At 44.2% G+C, this 23,049-nt stretch overlaps 1 protein-coding gene across 7 annotated transcripts in view; it reads right to left on the bottom strand.

Annotated features, from left to right (window-relative positions):
* RERE (arginine-glutamic acid dipeptide repeats) overlaps nt 1–23,049 on the bottom strand; it is a 422,701-nt gene that overhangs the window by 124,630 nt on the left and 275,022 nt on the right. For 6 of the 7 annotated variants that reach the window (XM_047872880.1, XM_047872879.1, XM_047872883.1 and 3 more), the window contains one exon: nt 1,658–1,706. In XM_047872880.1, the coding sequence (XP_047728836.1) occupies nt 1,658–1,706 (49 nt within the window). Of the gene's footprint in view, nt 1–1,657; nt 1,707–15,308; nt 15,515–23,049 lie in introns of those variants that run through there. The other variant, XM_047872886.1, reaches the window with a different exon arrangement.

The raw sequence follows: 23,049 nt of genomic DNA, 5'->3' as shown, positions 1-23,049 counted from the left end.
AAATGAAACAAGTTTGATCCTAACTTGGTAGGTGTGAAAATGGAGTAATAAGGATCTGGGGATTTATTGTACCATTCTTTCTCGACTTTTACATGTGTTAATGTTGTGCCTAAAAAGAAATTAAAATTTTAATAAGGAAAATACTGCCTATTAAAAAAAAAAAGTCCTTTCATATTTGGTGTTCCAAAACATGTCTTGTTGGGGAAAAAACCCACAAAGCCTAATAAAGATATTTAAAATCTGGTACAAAATAAATGAAGGTATACAAAAATCCAAGCATAATCTAAGTATCAAAAAACCTAAGCAAGAATTTAAGTATCTTTTACTTAAAAACCACTTTTTCTGTTATGGCAAGGCAAAAAACCATAAAATAAAGCTTTCGTACAAAGATCTCAAGACACTAGAAACACAATGGGGAAGAAGAAACATGGGTGGGAAAATATGGTGGCAAGAGGGCAGAAAGAGGGACGTGTAGTCACAGGGAACCAGGTAAGGACTAGATCCTGATTAGACTGGAACTCGTAGGCCTGAAGGCACAGAAAATAGAGTTGAGGGGCGGTAGGCAGACGCCCTAACAGGCCACACCAAGGAAAGGGTTGTGCGGGGACAGGGCGGGCAATAAGGGGGGTGATCACGTGCAGCTTTTTTTTGCCGGTCTCAGTTATAATCCTAGTTCTGGGATGCAGAGTGTCCACTAGAAATTAGATGCCCCTGTTTCTGTGTTTTGACTTTAATATTCCCTCCCTTCTTCATTTCTTTCTCATTACAGAGCTAAAATAGATTCTTAGAAATATGAACGACATATAAGAAATGCTCAACGTCCAGACAGAAAAATGAACAAGTAAACAGACTACTGAAACCTCTCTGTCCTTACAAAGTGGGGGAAGGAGGAAAAAAGAGACTGATGTCAAACATGACACTAAGAGTCTCAGTAAACTGAACAAAATAGGACACAGGCCCTGACACAACAAGCTGCTGACAAACAAAGAGCCTAACCATCTGGACTCTTCTGAAGGACAGGGGTTATTAAAAAGTTAAAATGAAAGTATGTAGGGACCAAATGTCCATCAATAAATGAATGTATCAACGAAATGTGGCAGTATAAACAAATGATGAAGATTCAGCCTTAAAAGGAAATTACATTCTGGTTTGGGCTACGACAGGGGTGAATGAACCCTGAAGGTCTTATGTTACGTAAAAGAAGCCGGACAGACGGACAAGTACTGTGCAATCCAAGGATATGAGAAACCTAGGGCAGTCAAATTCGTGGAGACAGAAAGCAGGACAGGGGTTACCAGGGGCTTGGGGAGGGAGATGGGGAGTCAGTGTTTAATGGGTACAGAGTCTCAGTTTTTGGAAGGTGAGAAAGTTCTGGGGGTAGATGGTATGGTGGTGACGACTGCACAGCAACACGAATGTACTTACCAGCACTGAAATGTACACTTAAAAGTGTTTAGAATGGTACATTTTACATTATATGTATCTTACCACGATTTTAAAAAGTATTGACGATCAGAAAGAAAAAAAAAATCTCTGTATTTATATGACATTCCCTTAAGCGTAACAACAATTCTAAGTTGCTGCTCAACAGAATCAAGGGCCAGCAGAATAATAAGAAATAAAACTCCATCAGAGAAGCTACTGAAATTTGCTTTACCTGATGGCTAGGACCAACACGAATTTCTCCCTGGGTGCTGTTCAGCCTCCTGTCATGGAAAGAGCAGATTAGGTTAGCACCATATAGCTCAGGCATAAACATTCACACATTTTTTCAAGGAAAATAATTCACTTGAAATAAATGAGGGATAAAACAGGAAGAATTAAGTTCCCCACTACTTCGAGTGTTGCCCTGCACATGTGCACGCCCAAAGCCCATACACATCTCTAAAATCTCTTTCGTCTACAAAAAATCCCTGACCGCAACTCCCTGTCTTGAGTACCTACCTGTACCATTGGTCCTTCACACCTCAGAGGGAGGTACATTGCTACGGTACAACCCCAATAGAGGTTTCTTCTTTTCAAAACAGTGCTCGTGCCCTACTGTAAACCTTACTAAAAGATAAACAAGATACGGGGGGCCCGGGTGGCTCAGTTGGTTAAGTGACCGACTTCGGCTCAGGTCACGATCTCATGATCTGTGAGTTCGAGACCCACATCGGGCTCTGTGCTGACAGCTCGGGGCCTGGAGGCTGCCTCGGATTCTGTGTCCCCCCCTCCCCCCCGCCCCGCTCTGCCCCTCCCCTACTCATGCTCTGTCTCTCAAAAATAAACAAACACTAAAAAAATGTTTTAAAGATGAGCAAGACAGCTATGGTTCCTAGCACACACACTGGGTCACTCATCCATTCAGCAAATATTTATCAAGTACCTATCATATGCTCAGAACTGGCCTAGATGTTGTGGATAAAGCAGTGAACAATACAGTGTCCCTGCCTAACTGGAACTTCTATGCTCACTTGGGCATAAAATGAAGAAACAAATAATAGGTTAGATGATAGTAAGGGCCAAAGAATCAAGCAGACAGTGAATGATGAAATATGTCCCCAGTTCTTTACACAGCACAGACAGGAAAGGCCTCATTAAATAAAGCAGAACAAGATGTGTGGGAATGAGCCCAGCAGGTCCAAGAGGTGGAAGACTTTACTTCGTTTCTAGGCCATTCTCACCGCACCTGCTCACCCTCCCTTGCTCTAAATTCTCACCATCCAGGGTCCTTTTAGAAGCCGCTCTTTCTGTGAAGCCTTTCCTAGCTCCCCATTTCACCCCACAACGCCCGCAAAGGGTGGACTGCCTTCCCCTCTCACTCCTTCACGAGATGCTGATTGAGTGCCTTTCTGTCCCAGCCTCGCACAGGGCAGCCACTGGGGCTCAGGGCCGGATGAAGAAGCGCAGTCCCAGCTCCCGGTTCCTGTCAACTCTGAGTCACGACGGACCGGACCGTGGGCTACCTCGGGACGCCCCTTCTGCGCCCAGGGACAAATCTGCCATGCTGTGCGGCCACCTTTGCGTCTGCAGTAGAGCCACGGAGAAGGCCGTGCCACAGTGAGAGCCGCCGACGGCTACCGGTGGACTCGGCTGTGCTGCGAGTGCACAAACAGCACAGGGGCAGAGAGGCTGCCGGTCTCGGGTCTGTCCTCCGCAGAGCCGGCACCCCCATCATCCCATTGAGGTTGTTAACATGAATTGTGGAAAACGATTACTTCCTTCAGGCCTGATGCTTTCTTCTTTTGACCCAACAATTTTTCTCACGAAGAGTCTTATTTCGGGAAAGCGGGCAACAGAAACGACAAAGGAAGGGAGGAGACTAAACCCCAAGGGAAGAAGACACGTGGCCCAGTTCTTAAGAGACTTACTCTCCAACTACCCGGGAGGTGGCATCACCCCACAAAGCCACAACAGGTCCAATCGCTACATTTATAGTCACAGATCATCTCAGGAGGAACAGGGTCCAAAAATGCCCAGGGAAGTGATCGACGCCAGGCAGGCTTCACGAGGAGATGACAGTGCAGGAAGTGGTTAATTTCCAACCCTTCACCTCTGAAGGGAGCACAACAGCAGGGCAAAACAGAGGACTTCCCAAGGGCAAGTGCGGGGGGTTCTCCACAGAAGTGGGACGAGGTGGGGAAAAGAGTCTGCACTGAGTGCTGGTTTTGACCTACAAGGCATCTTTGTTTCCCCACCAGGAGAACGGTGTGTTGAAAAACAAGTCAAAAGATGGACTGTTCTAGTAGGTTCATGTAGGAATAACACGCTGTTTTAGGAGGTATGAGAGGAACCGCATAGGCCAGGAGGCTATTTTAATCATGAGTACTTTAAGAAAAACAAGCAGTCAGCATTACCAACCCTTTCCCTTCCAGCTTGTCCCTTCCCGTCTCACAACCAGCTCCGAGCAAAACCAGCTACCAAAAGCTCTCTCCTCTACCTCTAGATACTTTCCAAACGCTCGCCTGCCTACGAGCAGGTCGAGCCAAATGCATCATCTGAGAAGGTTTCGGCCACAGCCCATCCAATAACTTGTGCCACAGCTCAACCTGCAGGTTCTTCTAGAAGGTCTAGGCCATGCCAAGGTTCTCAAGTGGGTGTCTACGAAAGCATTTCCCCATCACTGCTACACACGCACTGCTAAGTCCTTGACAATTCTAGGGCAAACATTCCTGGGTTGTTTTTAATTTAATTTTTTTCCTTTTTTTATTTCTTTGTGTGGTTTTTTTTTTTTCCTTTTAATACCTTCATCAGCCAGTATTATCAAAATTAGCTCAAAAAGGTGCCACAATAATAAAACAAACACTTCAAATACCTTATTGAATACAACTACTTGTATCCCATTGATTTGTACAAAATAGGTTGATAATTATTAATACTAATAACTATACAAGAGAAAAGACAAAGGTACTGAGGATCTCAAGAGCCTGAAATGGAAATTGTTTCTCTCATTTTTGTTTCTATCAATGAATGGCACTGACAAGGTCAGTAGTTTAAAAAGCCCAAAATAAAACAAAGGACTTTGGAAATTAGAAATCAATTTTTACAACAAAATTATTTCTCAATAATTTCTCAGATGCAATATTTCTCAGATGCAACTTTTCTTTTTTAATGTTTGTTTAGTTTTGAAGGGTCGGGGGAGGGGCAGACAGAGAGGGGGGGGTCACAGAATCCGAAGCAGGCTCCAGGCTCTGAGCTGTCAGCACAGAGCCCAAAGCGGGGCTCGAACCCACAAACGGAGCCAAGTCGGACGCTTAACCGACTGAGCCACGCAGGTGCCCCAACCGGGCGCAACTTTCAAATACTAGGGTTTCATATAGCAAGAGATACACCAAAGTTATTTTTGAGGGGGATGAGGATCCGAGGTAAGCAAACAACAGCCTTAGCCTACTGTTTGCAGGACCTCCTGAATACAGAATAAATGGCAGAAATGTTCTTTAGGCGCAAGATAAAAAGAGGCTGATAGCAACATGCCCGATCAGAGAGAACTGGATGCATGTGACAGAAAAACTGTCAGCACATGAACTGGAGGTGAGAGACCAGAAGGAGGCTTCCTGGGAAACGGCCAGTACCAGGCCTATCCACGATCCGCTGCGCAGTCACCGTCCTCCCCTCTTCTGACAGCACCCGAACTCTACCTTAAATGACACGTTCCTCTCCCGCTGCCTCGTTGCTCCTCCCTTCTGACTGCGTGCTCCTTCTGTCAGAGGACGACACTCTGCTGTGGCTCATCTGGACATTTCCCTCCACCCACTATGGGCCTGTAAGCTTCTAGAGTAGAGGAACTGATGCTCATCTTGTGGGTCCCCCAAAATCTACTACACTACCTGCCTGGCATTATTATGCATTCAGGACAAAAAAAAAGTTCCCTGGTGGCATGAATATTTCTAGACTCCTAAGCTCTAAAACTTGACAAAAATCACCAGGAATTATTATCTAAATGCAGTATCAAACAGCTTGTGAAAAACACTCTTAATAATCGTACGCTGGCCAGTACATACTTCCTTTTCCTTCTTAACACAGCAGTTCCCAAACTATTGGTCTCAGAAACTCTTCACAGTGTTTAAGTTACTGAGCATTCCAAGGAAGTTATATTTTTGAAAAAGTTCAGAAAAACATTTTATGTACCAATAAGCACATCATATATTAATATGTAGAACTTATTCTTATGAAAAAATTGTTTATTTTTTTTAATGTTTATTTATTTTTGAGAGAGGGAGAGACAGAGTGCGAGAGAGTGAGGGAGACACAGAATCCGAAGCAGGTTCCAGGCTCTGAGCTGTCAGCGAGAGCCCGACGTGGGGCTCAAACTCGTGAACTGTGAGATCATGACCTGAGCCAAAGTCAGATGCTTAACCGACTGAACCACCCAGACACCCCAGAAACTAAATGGAGCTAAACAAACAACAACAACAAAAAACTTAGAAAAACAGAGGCACTGTTTTACATTTTTTTGCAAATCTAATTCAGGACTTAACAGAAGACCACTGGATCTTTATATCTGCTTCTATATTCAATCTTTTGTAATATGTTATCTTAGTTAAAGTATATCAAGAAAATCTGGCCTCACAAAGATTATAGTTGGAAAAGGGAAGGATATTTTAATAGTCTTTTTGATAATTATGGATATTATTTTTTATACTACCCCAAAACTCAACAAGTGACCATTCCTTAAAGGTTTTTACACAATGTGAATCTAAAACCTTACCTTGCCTTGGACGCTTTTATGTTAAAAATCCATTAGTCTGTCTTGGCCTTTTAATGGCTCCTTCTACCCAGACCTGATTTTTGTGATGTCACGCACAATTTAGATGGAAAATATGAGATGCCAGATTTATCCTTCAATTAATGGCAACGATAGCTAACACTTGAGTACTTTCTATCTGTTCTAGGTGCTCTACAGTCTCATTTCTACGTATTCATTCATTAAATTAATATTTTGATATTAATGAAAGCATTAATAGTGACAGTCACAGAAATTCAGATCTTGTTCTATATTATGTTTGAAATAACACACCTACTGAAGAGGTTTCTGTTTGAGGCACGGCGTTGCTTAATTAATACAGTAGGTCTGGGCAAAAACAGGACGGTCACCAATTAAGGAAGGAAAATCCAGACCGAGGATGGTGTACAAACAAGGACGGTCTCAGATAAAGAACGCTACATACGAAATAAGAGACCAAAGACGGAAGTCATGTCCCAGGATAATGCGGGACAAATCTAGGTACACCCTTATCTTTGCCTCAGGGTTTTCACATTCATTCTCTTAAATTCAGATATCCTGCAGTTGTATGAAAACACCAGCAAAATAACAATGCTAGTTATCACTTACTAAGTGCTGTTTATGCCAGGTACACGTTATTTCATTATTCCCAGGACAACCCTATAAAGCAGTACCTCCACTTTATAGATAAAAATGACAGCACTAATTGTCATATTAACAAAGAAACATATACAGTGGACATTTACTCCGTACCAAGCATTCTAAGCTAAGCAAATTCTTTATATTTTCTTATCTAATCTTAAGGATGACCCTGTAAGGAAGGTACTATTATCATTACCTGTCCAGAGAAGGAAACTGAAGCTGAGAGTTACGAAAGTGCCCAAGATTACAGCTACCAAGTGGAAAACCAGGATTCGAACTCAAGTTTAGTTGACTCCAAAGTCAGAGCTCCCATAATGCAGAGCGATTAAATTACCAAACCAAAATCACACAATGACATATAGAACCAGTACGAGAAGCCCCACCTATCCTCTATCCTTTCCGTATCTTCATTTCAAGCACCAAAGCAAGACAGAATTATCAAGAGTTTCTGTTTGGTTTGGAAATCATGTTAAAAGAGAAAACCTATTATGAGGCCAAGTTACATAACACTGTCAAAGTAACAAAATTAGAGAGATGGAGAACAGATTAGTGGTTGCCGGGTGTTAGGAATGGGGGGATGGGGCGGCGAGAGCGCGGGAGGTCTTTGTGGTAACAAACAGACCTCAGTGATGCAGTGGTTACATAAAGTACACGGACCATACACACACTGTACTAACGTCCTGTCCAGGCTCTGAAGCTGTGCGATGGGGGAAAGGAGTGAGGGGTAGGTACATCGGAGCGGTCTACGGTATCTTACATCTCTTACATCTTCCTGCGAAACTAAAAAATTAAAAGTTTTTAAAAAGTCAAAAGAGGCGGTTTGGCTGAATGATGTATTACAAACAGACTGGAAAGAAAGCCTGACTAAATGACTAGTAGATTCCCCGCCGATGTACTGCAGACAACTGAACAAGTAACCGAAGAAAGGAGATTCAAGGAATTAACTCAAGTCACATAATTCTTTTTTCTCTGTGTTTACTAAGGGTTCTGATGTGAGCTCATCCTTTGTGAGACATCCCTAACTGAATCATAGTACAAAAAAAAAAAAAAAAAAAGGAGAGAGAGCGAGAGAGCGAGAGAGAGAACAGAGAAGAGAGAAGAAAAGAAAAAAAAAATTGTCACCAACCTCACCAGCAAGGAGGCATTTCTCTGTGAGGCTAATGTAAATACTATATGTTTTTCAAACAGTTGAGGTTTGGTCCCCATTATTCCACAGATCTTTGCTTTGGACTATGAAAATAGTCTCAGAAGCCAAATTACAACAATAATGGCAAGTCACTGTGTTTATTCCTGGAGTATTAAAAAAAAGAACGAAATTCATTGTATATGAAATCTGATACAAAAGAAATCCATGTAACAAAGCAGTATCCATGGCAACTACAACTTAATATTTCAGTCCTCTTCAGCTGCAGTGGATTAAATAAAATGACAAGATGTTCCCTTTGAAAAGTAACCTGTTACCATGGAAACATTTTAGTCTAAGAAGTAAACAGGGAATGGACAGAAAGGCGCAGGAAGCCTGTAACGGAATATCAAAAAGGGAGAAGCATCTACGCAAAGGAGATGAGAAAGCCGGCTGGCCAGATGCAGGGTGGGAGAGGCGAGGGTCTGGGGAGGAACCTTCACTCAAGACACCCAAATATCTCTACCTGACTGTGGTCACTGCTTCAGATGAGGACTTGAATCCACAGAGGAGGAAGAGGGACAAGGGCACAGGGTCCAGCAGAGAAGACACGAGCTGGCAGAAAAGAGGCCTTTTACAGGGAGCCGGCATGAGTTCCCATCATAAACCCAGAGCTGGTCCCCAATCCAAGCCCAGCACGTAACAGCAGTGTGGCCTGCGGCCCACTCCCCAAAGCCTGGGACTGTGTAACTCTCCAGTCAGACCCCTTCTCTGCGGCTAATGTTACGTGTGAATGAAATCACTATGCGATCTTCCTGTACCTATCCTCCAGGTCACAAGGCTCAGAGAAGAGGTCATTCTTATCTTTTCCATAAGGTGTTCAGTTGAGCAGGAAGACTGACATGAAATCAACACAAAGAAGCCTCTAGAAACTCTATTTACTAGCTCATTCAGAAAGCGATCACAGAAACAGACTGTAGGTCCAGAGCAAATACACCAAATTTTAGGAAAATCGAAAGGCAATTTATCAGAATCACTTTTTTTTGTAAGAAGGGTTGTGGGCAGGAGTGAAAATGAGACTGATAAGAAAGAAAACTAGAATAGCATGCAGGGTTTCTCAGATTTCTCCAGCATGAACACTTATGTCCAAAGCAGTCTTTAACAAGTCTGAAATATCTTTAAAGTCTGACAGAGTATCGTAAAAACCCATATACATTTTGTATGCTATTCCAGAACATACTCCCATTTGTCTTAAGAAACTCCCCAAATCTGAGTAAGATCACTGCGCTTTGTACACCCTGAGATGCCCCACGACCGTGGCTCCCCACGACTGGGAGGGAGGAGATAGCACATACACCTGAGCCTAGATGCTCAGGGCCAGGGGATGAGCACAGACTTCAGAGTCAAAGGAAGACGGGTTAAAATCTCAGTACCAAAGTTTTATTAGCTTCAACGTGAACTTAAGGACACAATTCGACCTCTCTGAGCCCGTTTCCTCATCTGTGAGATGAAGTTCATGATGACTAGTTTGCAAGGTTGCTACAAAAATAAAAGATGATCTATGGAGAGAAGCAGCATCGTCCTGCTGCACAGGGGCCACTGCTATTATTAGCTCTAAGTACTGGTGGCAGGTGACAACAGGAGCGAATTCTCTACCAGGAGTTCCCAGAGCACCACCTACTTCTCTTCAGCCCTCATCACAGGCACAATTTTATATGCATTTTGTGTTATTATTTCTTTCAATGTGCTTAGACTGAAAGCTCCATGCAGGTAAGGAACGGAGTCTGTTTTTTAGCTCACCATTATATCCCAGGGCCCACTGGCACTCACTGAATATATTCTAAATGAATAAATGACTCCAGTATTTTAACTCAACTATCGTTTAGTCATAGACAGCAACTAAGCACTTTGATGCAAAATTAAGCCAAGTCACGTGCGACAGAAGGCTAGCCCTCCTGCCCAGCGGGAAGAATATTTTGAATTTAATACTGAATTATCGAGAGAGAGAGAGAGAGAGAGAGAGAGAGAGAGAGAGAGAGATGGAGAATCCATCAACAACTGAAAGACTTAATGTTCCAATTTGCATACACAAATGCAAAGGTCAAATAGAAGCCGGTCAAAATCTCAAATCAGAGTATCTTAGATTTTCTCTGATGGAAAGTTCCTTAGAGGCCATGTGATCTAATCGTCTAGCTTAACAGAAGGAACCAAGGCCTGAGGAGACAAAGGTGCCCTTTTGAGGGGCCACACTGAGTTAATTAGAGAGGATTCCAGGCCACTGAAGTAGCTCTCCTTTCCAGAGTCCCCTCTAAACACAAGTCAGAGTCCAGAGCTAAGAATTTGGGCATTGGCTGAGGCATGAGAAGAATGTCCATGCTGACAATAAGATACAATAAATGTGGCCTCTAAACAAAATACACATCATGGAAAAAATGGGTAAAAAAAAATTTTTTTTAAGCACATGAAAAAGGATCTCATTTCAAAAATGGTCATCACAGCCCAACACAAAGCTATATGCACAAAAATGATGCTTTGGAAAACAGACTTACTTTTTAAATCCCACGGTGATTGAAATAATTTATAAAGCAGCAATATTTGAAGATTAAGCTGATCTCCTGACCAAAAATGTTGCTGGCTTTCTGCACACTAAAATCACACTTTATAAAAACAGAAACATAGCATCCCCAGAAAAAGAGGGAGACTGGACTATTAGTAAGTATGTCCTCAATGCATGTGTGAACCTTTCTTTGTTCCCACTAGGAAGTCTCTGGGAAATACTATGAAAAACATGACCATTGCCCTATGCAATGTGGTGGTGTAAGTAAGGGGGTGGGAGGAAGAGGGGGAGGAGACAGCCTTCACAGCATTCTCTCTCTCTCTCTCTCTCTCTCCCCCCCCCCCCCCCCCCCCTCTCTCTCTCTCTCTCTCACACACACACACACACACACACACACACACACACACACACACAATCAGGAAGAGGTAAGAAAGGAACAATGTTTAATGCCGAACACACTGAACGTTTTATACAGCATGGAAGTAAAGCTTCCGATGTAAAACACCCAAAGGGCAAGAGAAGAAAGGAGATCAGTAAATGGCAGTTAAGTATACTGATCACTAATTTAATTAGCATAACACTTGACATTGTCTTTTTTTTTTTTTAATTTTTTTTTCAACGTTTATTTATTTTTGGGACAGAGAGAGACAGAGCATGAACGGGGGAGGGGCAGAGAGAGAGGGAGACACGGAATCGGAAACAGGCTCCAGGCTCTGAGCCATCAGCCCAGAGCCTGACGCGGGGCTCGAACTCACGGACTGCGAGATCGTGACCTGGCTGAAGTCGGACGCTTAACCGACTGCGCCACCCAGGCGCCCCCTTTTTTTTTTTTTTTTTTAATTTTTTTTCAACGTTTATTTATTTTTGGGGCAGAGAGAGACAGAGCATGAACGGGGGAGGGGCAGAGAGAGAGGGAGACACAGAATCGGAAACAGGCTCCAGGCTCTGAGCCATCAGCCTAGAGCCTAACATTGTCTTAACTAGACTGACAAAAACTATAGATGTTGCTGAGATAACCATACCCACATGAGATTGAAGACTTGGCCTTGGAATTAATAAAAATAACACACTGAGCAACTGAGTGCCAAGCACTTTCATAAGTGTTTTCACCCCATCTTTACAACAACTGTGAAAAATCATATTTATCTGATTGGAGATACGGTCATGTGGAAATATGACCCATGAGAACACGGAAATTGAGAGGAGTATATAAACTCATTCAGTGTCACAGCTCGTCCAGTGTCACTAATTGGGTGGAATTTGAACCATACCATCTAGCTCCAAATCTACTCTTTCCTCTTACCATCGACACCACTAATTTATTCAACATACTTATATCGGAGGCCCATTTGGCAGGCTCTCTAAAAGGAACTGAGGCTATAAGAACAGATGTACCCCACGCCCAAGAGACAATCAGTCAATGTAGAAGTGTATAAGTATACAACGTATAAATCAAAGAACTCTGACAGAAATAACGTCTAATTGTCTCAACTGAATTAAAATGAACTGTTTTAGCTTAGACCCAAAGTATCAAAAGGTATACCAGAAAAGATTAGTTTTTTTCAGATCTGCTTTTAAAGATTATGTGCAGGAACCTGTATTCTCCCCTATCACAAACTGCTCAATACAGAGGATCATCAGTTTGTGGGGAAGACTCATGAATGGACACAGATTCATGAAATTCATTACTTCAAATCTCCCTTTAAGCCTGTATTTTCTATTTTCTCTCTCATTCTGGCTGACATTTTTTTTTATAGCTTTAGAATAAATGCCTCTCCGGCAGAAAGACAGCTCAGTTCAGTAATGACCAAAAAGTAAAGTGGAAAATGAAAAATGAATTCAGAAGGAAGAAGGATCAGGAACAATGAACAACTGGAGAATCACAGACGTGGTGAACCAGACTCAGGTGTACCAGGTGTACCAGGTGTAACAGACTCAGGTGTACCAGAGTCTTCCCATCCATAGCTAACGCACCAGACAAGAATCTAGAAAGCGGTCAAAAACGGAGCTATGTTATCAGCAGATTCACAGGCGCTGCAAAATGTCTGTTTTATGGGAACACTTTAGGGGCGCCTGGGTGGCTCAGTCGGTTAAGCGTCCGACTTTAGCTCAGGTCATGATCTCACAGTTAGTGAGTTCGAGCCCCGCACTGGGCTCTGTGCTGACAGCTCGGAGCCTGGAGCTGCTTCGGGTTCTGTGTCTCCCTCTCTCGCCGCCCCTCCCCCACTCACAGTCTGTGTGTGTCTCTCTCTCAAAAATAAACATTAAAAAAAATTTTTTAAGAGGAAGGAACACTTTAGATTTAAGCCTCAACCTTGGACTCTGATTCAAGATTCTAATAAAATGACAAGAAAAGCTAAAAACAAGGCAATATTTTGATGAACTTTTATTTTTACGTTCTGTTGGAAACATATGCTGTCCATGTTCACCAACATTTCCCGCTACTCTGAAGTACAACAGGAGGAGAGCCCGAGGCCAAAACGAAATGAAAATCTTTCCGATGCCCAAGCTGTGCGGGCCCTGGGCAGCTTCAGGAACCAAGAGAATGACCTTCCGTGTGCCGTTCGTTCCTTCAGTGCTACCACCACCAGACAAGCACAGAAACCCCAAAGCAGGGGATGGCTGGTCAACAAGTAACGTTCTATTTTCCCAAGACAGGAAAACACAGAACAAACGCACACGACACAAAGAACAGCCCTTGTGACCCATTTACCTGATCTGAAACACAAAAATCCGACTCCGGACAGCAGTGGTAACTACGAGTCCTCGCCATCGGACTAGGCGGCTACAGACGAGCTCACGAGTGCACATTTGTATTAGGCCGCGCCAGGCTGGCCGGGCCAGCAGGAGGAACCTGACCGGAGCTGATTCCTGAGCATAGCTTCCAATTCACGCTTTATTTGCTAAACATAAAAAAGTTGAAGACCTGGAGACCCTACAACAGAAAGGCAGTTCCACAACTGCTTTCCGGATGAGTATTCTCCTGACTCAAATGAGGATTTTCTGAAACGAGTCTTGGGTGTTAAGTGCCTCGGGGCCTAGATCCTCTTGTCCGGAGAGAGGGTAATTTTAGGCTTACAAGAGCAAAGCAGAAAGGAAGAGTATTCTGAATGGAGTGAAATGAGACAAGTTCCAGAAGCAACACTACGTGGTATGGGGAAAAACTGCCCCAAATTCCCAAATGCAATGTGCAAATAAATGTGATCACTGGGAAGACGGTCCTCGTATCAACAGGAAAAAAAGATCAAAAATAGTGATAAATGCACTACTCCAAATTATCCCTGTACAATTAGTTCATCCCCTTAATCACAATCCCCAAACGGAACCTGCCGGAAGCCACATCGTGCTTGAGCAGTACCGCCAGTGGCTAGAATTCACCCTCGCCTTCCTTACAACTTTCTACCAAAACCAGGGGCCTCCTCCGACTAGAGGTGAGTACGCACGGCTCCACGTTCACAGTGCACGACGCACAGCTTACGCTCGGAATCTCTCCCCGAGTCATCAGTGGCCCATGAACTGCTTCCCTATCCTATGGGCATCTTCCAGCTGCCCGTTCCTCCCTACCGCGTACTTCGTCCATTCATCCTCACAGACGCACAGTAACTTAAGTGTCACTTCAGAAATTTTTTCCAACTTTCGTCTGAAGAAAAAAGGGGAGACGAACCAAAGAGGGACAACTAGTATCAGCCACAAACTTCACGTGCTATCTGGGTAAGAATTCAACTTTCCTAAATCTGAGTAGTGTGACGGGCTCCCTACGTTCACCATGGTGAGAGGCGTCTGTCTGAGCCCTGGCCGCACACGGGACACACAAAAAAACCGTAACCTCCCCTCCCAGAAAAGACTCGTGTCGGGCCCATCGAGCGGTGGGCACAGAAACCGGCCCGGTCAGTGCTCCGCCTTCTCCTCAACTCCTCTTTTTATTCTCCTACAGAATTCACACGTCACCCACCAAAATGCACAAGCACCACAAATGCCACCTTCTGCTGGAACAAACAAAATCAATATAAACACGATACCTGGAATCTTAACTTCTCTCACACACGTCACCGCATACAATTTTTTTTTTAATTTCCAAGACATTTTCCCTAAGCTCTGAAAAGAACGGGTTCTTTCCTTTTGAAGCAAGAGAAAACGTGTCTAAAAAAAAAAAAATCCATTTTAAGGTGATAATGTCGCGACCGTAATCCACAACTGCTTCCCGCGTGTGTCAAAACGTAGACACTATTTCATTTCCAGACTTCAGAAACAGATCACAAGAAATAGAATTTGCTCTGGCAAACAGGCTCTCAATCAAAACAAGTTCCACCCACCTTCAAAGCAACCAATAGCTGCCCACCTACCACCCTTCCTAAAACATCCAAACAGAGCTGCTCTCGGGCCCAGGCATTCCCTCCCCGCCACACGGCAACGGAACGGCCGGCGGGCGGGTTTGCCCCGCAGGTGCCCGACGGCAAGCAGGCTCGGCGCCGGGCACCCGTGCGGGACTCGGGTGGAAACTACACCCCGAGACGAAGAGGGGAGGGGCGGGGAAGGGGAGAAGCCCGGGGACAGCAGGACCCACAGGGCTGTCCATCTGCCGAGGGCAGCTCCGCGCAGACCCCGTTCTCGGCGCTGATTTCGGGCCTCGCGACACCACCTACGTGGCCAGCCGGGGCCGAACGGGAGGCTCTCGGGAACATGCACCGTGAATGATGAAATGATTCAGAAACATCTCCAGAAGTCAGCACGAGCAGCCAAACCCACCACTGTTCCGGTGAGGCCAGAGGGAGAGAGCCTACCTGCAGGGGCCGAATGGATCATCCATGACTAACAGAGGCTCTGGTGAGTCTAGCAGTGTCCCTGAACCTCGACTTACTGTCAAAACTCTGCCCTTTTCTACTCTAACAACTCAAAATGGAGGCACATGCAGTCTGAGAGACCTCACAGAGCTTTCACTGAGCTTGTGCTATGACCTAAGCCTTCACGCAGAACGCAGAAACTTCCCCCTCACTCTGACAGGACTGAGCATGTGCTGTGACCCTCCCTCATCCATACACTGTCCCTCAACGCAATCAATCTCAACCCTGCTGTTTCCGTAAATAAAGCCCAGCCAACAGACTGCGGCTTCTCCCTGCAAACCAAGCTAGTGTGCAGGGAAGCGGGGCCTCGGAAAGGGGATCCGAGACGGCCAACCCCGGGGAGCTCGGCGAGAGCCGCACCGTCCACAGGCTTCAGGCAGCCGCCCTGCCCTGACGAGGCGGCGGTAACTTTCGTCTGCCCTTGCTTTCTCTTTTAATTGTGGTTTTAAACAGCAGGGTCTTCAAGAGGAAACAAGATCAAAAGGTCCGCGGAGAGGAATGACCATATAGACGGCGAGTGACCAGAAACCGCAGTGCACTTCTAAACGTGCCAGTAGCTTCCGAAGGGAAACCACCCCACGAATCTCGTCTGGAAAACTTTGTAAACGTTTGGGGAAAGGCCGCACAAACGATCCTGGCAAAGCTGTGGAGTCCTGGGTATCGTCACAGCTACAAACACAGTGTAGACAGGAGAGCAAGCGGGGTAGCCGAAGCATGCTGCGTTTTGTGCAAAGAGCCTAATCTCCCTTCAACGAGCCGCTCTAAAATTGCCTAAATAACAAATAAAAACGTTTCCTGAAGAGATACGAACCCAGTCGGGCATGTCTCGCTTGAAGAATGGACTTGTAACACTAAGAAGGGTAAGAAAGTTCAAACCAAGAGGGCAAAGGACACCTGGCCACAAACACCCGAGCATCTAAAAATCTCATTGGAGGTCTCCCGATTCAAAATTCTAGGCAATGGTTTACAGCATTGCCCATGAAGCTAAATTCATTTGCAATTTAATCAGAAAAGATTTCTCAAGCCACGTCAACAAGGCCACACCATCCTCGTCATACTGAGCAACGTATCCGTATCGTCCACAGTACCGGCCAAGACATTTTCTGTTAAAATCTTCAAAAACACGTTTTGTGCCCTCTCCCCACAACCTCCACCTCCAGCACAAAGGCAAACTGGGCTGTCAGCCACGTAAGATATTCTGGCTCTGGAGGTAAACGCAAGCTTAGTGTCCATTTGCAAACTAAGAGATGATTCTATGTATGATTACTCAGTTATGATAAAAAAAAAAAAAAAAAAAAGGAAAGTAAGACCATGAAACTCCCGAAAATCCACAAAGGTCCAGAAAGAGTAGGAAAGAGCAGTGCCAACTGTGCTTCCCACAAATATAACAGGGTGTGAAGAAATTAAAACCCGCTTAAGAGAGTACTCAGCGTCCTCAAGTTTCCTAAAATAAATGGAGGACCCATTCCATTTCTTTAGTATCCCTGTTTTTGCTATCAAATAAACTTATATTCTGAGACTGACATTAAAAAAAAAAAAAAAAAACCCTCTCACTGTGCTGAAAATGTAATTTACACAAGAAATGCCAAATACACTTAAGTAAGTGTTGCTTTTGACCAAGCACCTGAAGCAAGTTATCTACAGTCTGGAAGACCACTTTCCCTATTAGTATATAAAATAACATGTCCCCAAAAGTGTGTGACTGGTGGGGCACTTGGGTGGTTCAGTCAGTTGAGCATCTGACAATCAATTTCGGCTCAGGTCATGATCCCAGTGTTGGGCTCTGTGCTGAGCATGGGGCCTGCTTAAGATTCTCTTCTCTTGTCTTGTCTTCCTCTCCTACCTTCTCTCTCTCTCTCTCTCTCTCTCTATCTCTCTCTCTCTACCCCCCCCACCCCTTTCCCCCGCTCACACACACACACACACACACACACACACACTCTTTAAAAATAAAATTTAAAAGAAAATTCAAATTAAACAAAGAACTGTGTGACTAGAAACAGTCTAAAGAAAAAGACGCTCTGCAACAAAAGCAACTGAATTAGAACCCAGAAGTCAAACAGCACGAATACGAGCACCGAAGCATTTCCTGCAAAAGTGCTTTTTTTCAAAAAAACTACCGAATCACATGGAAAATGCTTGCTTGCAGGAATCAACATAAAACAATAATTTAATAAATTCACCATTCTTCTGAAAAACCACAGTAACTATTCTGTGCAACACAGCATAAAAATGTTATTGTGGTCTCTCTCTGTCGCAAAAATAAATAAACGTTGAAAAAAAAATTTAAAAAAAAAATGTTATTGTGATACCAAGTCAAGGACTGTAAACTATGATTCTGGTCCCACCAAATACCCTGAGAGACACGAAGGGCAAGCCATCAAAACCTCATGACCTCTCCTCCAAACACCGGATCTCAGCGGTGGCCCCGGCCTATCTCAGCATCCTCTTCGCTGTCCTTGCTGACACTCACTTCCCCTCTGTCCCCTTTACACCACCTGCGCACACCCTCCTCCCCATCCCGGCTCCCCTCGGGCCCGGGCCTGCCGCATACCAGGGCCCACTCTCCGTTTTCTTCTCCGTCTTCTCTGTAGCAGGCAGATTTCACCCGCTCGCCCACAATCCCCACCAGCTCCTCTCTGGAGGGACCTCCCTACTGGGAGCAGCTGGGGAACCTCAGAGAACTCCACTCTCCTCTTGCTCCTTTTCCTGAGGTGCCTCACCTCTCTTGACAGATGTTAAGCTCTTTGGGGGCAAGGACGGCATCAAAAGCATCTTTGTTGGAACCACCAGATCTCTTATTCTAAACCTCAAAAACAACAACAACAACAAAAACCACATCTGACACACTGAGAAGGGCAAAATACCACTTCTATAGTAACTTCCTGGCAAAAATGACAAAAGCTAAGTGTAACCACGAGGAAACCTCAAACAAACCTGAACTGAAGAATTCAACAAAACGGGCTTCTAACTCCTCAAAAATGTTAATGCGATGACAAGACAAAACAAAACAAAACAAGGCTAAGAAACATGTTACAAAAACAAAGAGAGGCAAGGAATACTGAAGAGATAAAACAACGAAATGCCAATGCACGATCACGGGGGGGGGGGGACGTTACTGTGAAGGCCAATATGAGAAAAACTAGCAAAATTTAAATGTGGACAATATTACATTAAATGGTATTATATCAATGTCACCTTTCCTGATTTTGCTAAGCCCACCACGGTTATGTAAGAGAATGTCCTTGTTCCTGAGAAATACACATTGAGACATATAGAGGGAAAGAAGCTTGATGCTACAGTTCATTCCTAAATAGCTCAGGGAAGGAAAACAGAACAATGAAGCAAAGATGGTTAATACAGAGAATAACACAGCAAACACAAAAAATAAGAAGGCAAATCTGTAATAAAGTTAAAAAGATAAATAACACATAAAATAAAATCAGTAAGAATAAAACAATAAAGCAAGTATTGCAAAAGGTTAACACGTGATCTGGGTGAGAGACCTAGAGAGTTACATGTACTGACATCAGACCCAGTGAGTTACATATAGAAAATATTGACGGGCGAGACATATATGCAACAAAAACTACTTGGACGAGTCTTCAATCATCAGTCCTCATGGCATCCGGAGACTGGACACATCAGTGGCAACGAGCGACCTGCCGGGCCACCTGCTTCCACAGTGCTCTCATTCCCGGCCTGAGTCACTTAACACCCAGCTTCGAGTTCAATCCAACCTCAGAATATGAGATCGGTTCTCTTCATCCTCAGAGGAAATCGAGGAGCCCTGACAACTACTGGTCGGTAATTAAGTAAGCCAATGTGCCACTTTAGCATACACCGCAATTCTAGAAACGGCCCTGTTGCCCCCGAGCCCTGTCTTGCAAGGAGGACACCCTGTAACTCTACTCGGCACTTCCAAGCCCCTCAAACCTGCCCCTTGTTTTCTCCGCGGTTGTCTTACCCACTCGACGTCTGCCTACAGCTGCCGCCTACCTGCCCAAACCTCATTCCTGCCACGTTTCCCGAACCTGCTACCGGGCCGGCTGCAGGCATTCGCACACACCACTCACGTGGGCTGCCCCAGCGCCTCCTTCCGTGGCCTCCCGTGAGGTCCTCCCGCAAGTCCTGTGATCCCGGCTACACGCACACTGTCTCCGGATCTCAGAGACAATCCCCAATTAATCCCTCCAATTAATCCCTAGCGAACAAGAGGTGAAGAATTCACATTTATGAATAGGTTAAAAGGGAGCTGAGTGGATGAAATGAATATTCCATATTAATGGATTCTGTCTAAAATTAAAAAGGCTTAGCACATAAAAACGGACTGAAAACCCACTTTGTCCACCGCAGTAGCTTTTGGTGAGCAGAAAATTTATGTTCATCACATGTAAAGTAGGAGTTATAACATGGAACTTTCTGAGGTTCTATTTTAAAGAGTTTTCTACTCACTCAAACTACAAAAATGTTTAAAATGTTTTATTTACTAACCACAAATTGTAAAGCAAAAACAGCAATGAAAATTTAACATTTGGGCACCTCTAGAGAAAAACACTTGCTGGGAAAAAAAGATATTCTATTTGACTTTTAATTAGTGCTAACTTCACATCAAGAGGAGGGAAGTGTTTAGAAACAGTGTGTTTAAACTGTATTCTCTAATTGTCCGTAGCGTTTGGAAATGGAGCTGTCACACATAATCCTCTAGTATCCAACGAGCATGCTGGCTTATCTGACCAGTATGCATGCTTTCTCAGACTCTCGTGGCAAAAATAACTATGCCGTACTAATAAAGGTTCATTTCTTCATCCTCAATCCTGACACATTTTCACGTCTTCACAGACCTGGGACTCCTTTTATTCTTTTACTGTCCGATCTTAGAGGGGTATTTCCAACACTCTACCTTTAAGTATGGTGCTTGTTTTAAGTTTTTGGTTAAGGGATCTGTCACAACAAGGAAGTTTCATTCTGCTGTTACTTTGGTAAGAGTCCCTTCCCTCAATATTGACTAGCTGTTGACTTCTGTCCAATGTTTTTCCAACATCAAGATGAGGGTGTATTTCTTCTTCATCATGTTAAAGTGGTAAGCTATATTAAGATAAACTATTGTTCCAACTGTCTTGTGTTCTATACACCCAAATGGGATTTTTAATGCTTTGCAGATTCCATCATCTAATATTTTATTTAAACATCTTACATGCATGTTCATAAGTAGAACTGACCTATAAATCTTACTTTTTGATCTGGTTTTGGTATAAAGATTTTACTAGCTTCATAACATGACTTGAGGAACCGACATCATCTTTCTCTGTCCCTTGTAACACTGGTAGAATTCACCTGTAAAGCCAGAGTCGATTGTTCCCCCCCTCCCCCCATTTTGGTCTAGTGAGAAGAGAAGGAAGTGTCCTGTGCAAATAATGAAATTGCCTTTAAATAAGGAAGGAAGCATGCATTTTTTACCCACTTCCTCTTTCTTCCAGCTTGAAATGTGGATGTCATGGCAACCATTCCATCAGCATCTTGAGCACGAGGTAAAAGCTGAAGTTAAGGATAGGTCCCTGATGGGTTGGTTGGAGAGCCCCTGATCAGCCTACGATTGCTTCTTCTCAAACTCTGCTTATGTGAGAGGGAAATACAGGTTCTACTTTGTTTAACTTTCTCATACAGTCTCTCTCTGATAGCTCTAGTGTTGAAGTTCTCAGGTATGTGTATCTTAATATTTGTTTTATCTGACTCAAGTTGATGGCACCTGGTTTCTTCCAACATTTTGTAATTTTTTGACAGTGTGTTGGGCATTCAAAGATATTTTATCTGTAGATATCCTACAAGTTCTTGAAAGAAAAAAATTTCACAGATACTTCTCTCAGGTGTCCTTCAAAGCTCAATGGCCCAAGACCACTTTTTTTTTTCACAATACCTTTTTTTTTTTTTTTAATTTTTATTTGGGGGGGGGAGGGGGGAGGGAGAGAGAAGAGAGAATGCAAGTAGGGAAGAGGGGCATGGTTAGAGAGAGAGAGATCTCAAGTAGGTTCCATACTCAGCGCAGAGCCCCATGCAGGGCTTGATCCCATGACCCCGGGATCATGACCTGAGATGCAATCAAGAGCCAGACACTCAAGTAACTGAGCCATCCAGATGCCCCTCAAGACCACTTTTTAATGTCTATTTTTGAGAGAGGGAGGGAGGGAGGGAGGGAGGGAGGGAGGGAGGGAGAGAGAGAGAGAGACGCCATGCATGTGCATGCACAAGCGAGTGGGAGAGGGGCGGAGAGAGAGGGAGACACAGATCCGAAGCAGGCTCCAGACTCTGAGCTGTCAGCACAGAGCCCAACATGGGGCTCGAACTCACAGACCGTGAGACCATGACCTGAGCTGAAGTCGGACACCTAACTGACTGAGCCGCCCAGGTGACCCAAGACCATTTTTTATATTATCTTCTCATCCTAGAGTTCTCATACTTTTCAAGAATGTAAATTCATGCCCTAACTGTCATGGAGGCAAGGCCCAAAGTTAGGACTTAGGAGGGAAATTCTCCCTCTACTCCTCTTTTTCTTTTCTGTGTTTAGAGTCCCAGTCTCAAACAGGTTTCTCGATCACGTCCCTCTAATTCCAGATACATGACCTCGTTCATCCTTTCACTGAAGAACAGACCTTTGATGGCCCTAACCTGGTAGAGGGCTCTCAGTTCCAACTCCCTAGTCCCTAGAGAATAAGGTTCCATCTCCTATACCTGCTGCGTGTTAAAGACAAGACCCCTTATTAAGGAGACACTGACCCAACCTCCTCTCACTGTAGGCTGCTGAAGAATCAGCTTACTGCTTTACTTTTCAGTTTCTCCTAACTCCTCCAAGCACATCTCTGCATTTTAAAGTCCTGTTGTATTTTATCTATTTAAAAAATTAACGTTTGAGAGAGAGAGAGAGAGAGAGAGAGAGAGAGCGAGCAAGCAGGGTGGGGAGGCATTGAGAGAAAGAGGGAGACAGAGAATCCAAAGCAGGCTCCAAGCTCTGAGCTGTCAGCAAGGAGCCTGACACGGGGCTCAAACTCACCAGCCACAAGATCATGACCTGAGCTGAAGTCTGACACTCAACGACTGAGCCACCCAGGCACCCCAAACGTTCTGCTATATTTTATTCAACATTGGTAGATACTTACTGGCAAGGGGTTTTTAAAATGATCAAATCTGATTTTTTGTCCTATTTTACGGTCCCATTTATCCTCAGTGGGGCTGTGTTTCCAACTATACATGTACTCTCAATTGTGCCCAACATTTGCCATCTGGCATCTGGCATAAATGTCTTCAGAGTTCAACTACGATAACAGAGGACAAGTGAACAAGAAAATATTTACACCTAGTTCCAGCTTCTTGTCCTCAAAAGCTATACAAAGACCATGAGCTGTGATGAATAGAAAAGACAACCCAAGACAGAACTAGATCCCAAAATGTCTGAAATCCAAATTAACTGAAATAAAGGAGATCTAGATTGTTACTTTTCGGTTTCAGTATAAAGATTTATGTCAGGGGCGCCTGGGTGACTCAGTCGGTTAAGCGTCCAACTTCAGCTCAGGTCATGATCTCACGGTCTGTGAGTTCAAGCCCCGCGTGGGGCTCTGTGCTGACAGCTCAGAGCCTGGAGCCTGCTTCAGATTCTGTGTCTCCCTCTCTCTCTGCCCCTCCCCTG

Source organism: Prionailurus viverrinus, chromosome C1 (assembly GCF_022837055.1).
Source record: "Prionailurus viverrinus isolate Anna chromosome C1, UM_Priviv_1.0, whole genome shotgun sequence".
Lineage (NCBI taxonomy): Eukaryota > Metazoa > Chordata > Mammalia > Carnivora > Felidae > Prionailurus > Prionailurus viverrinus.
This window is presented reverse-complemented; position numbering and strand designations above follow the sequence as displayed.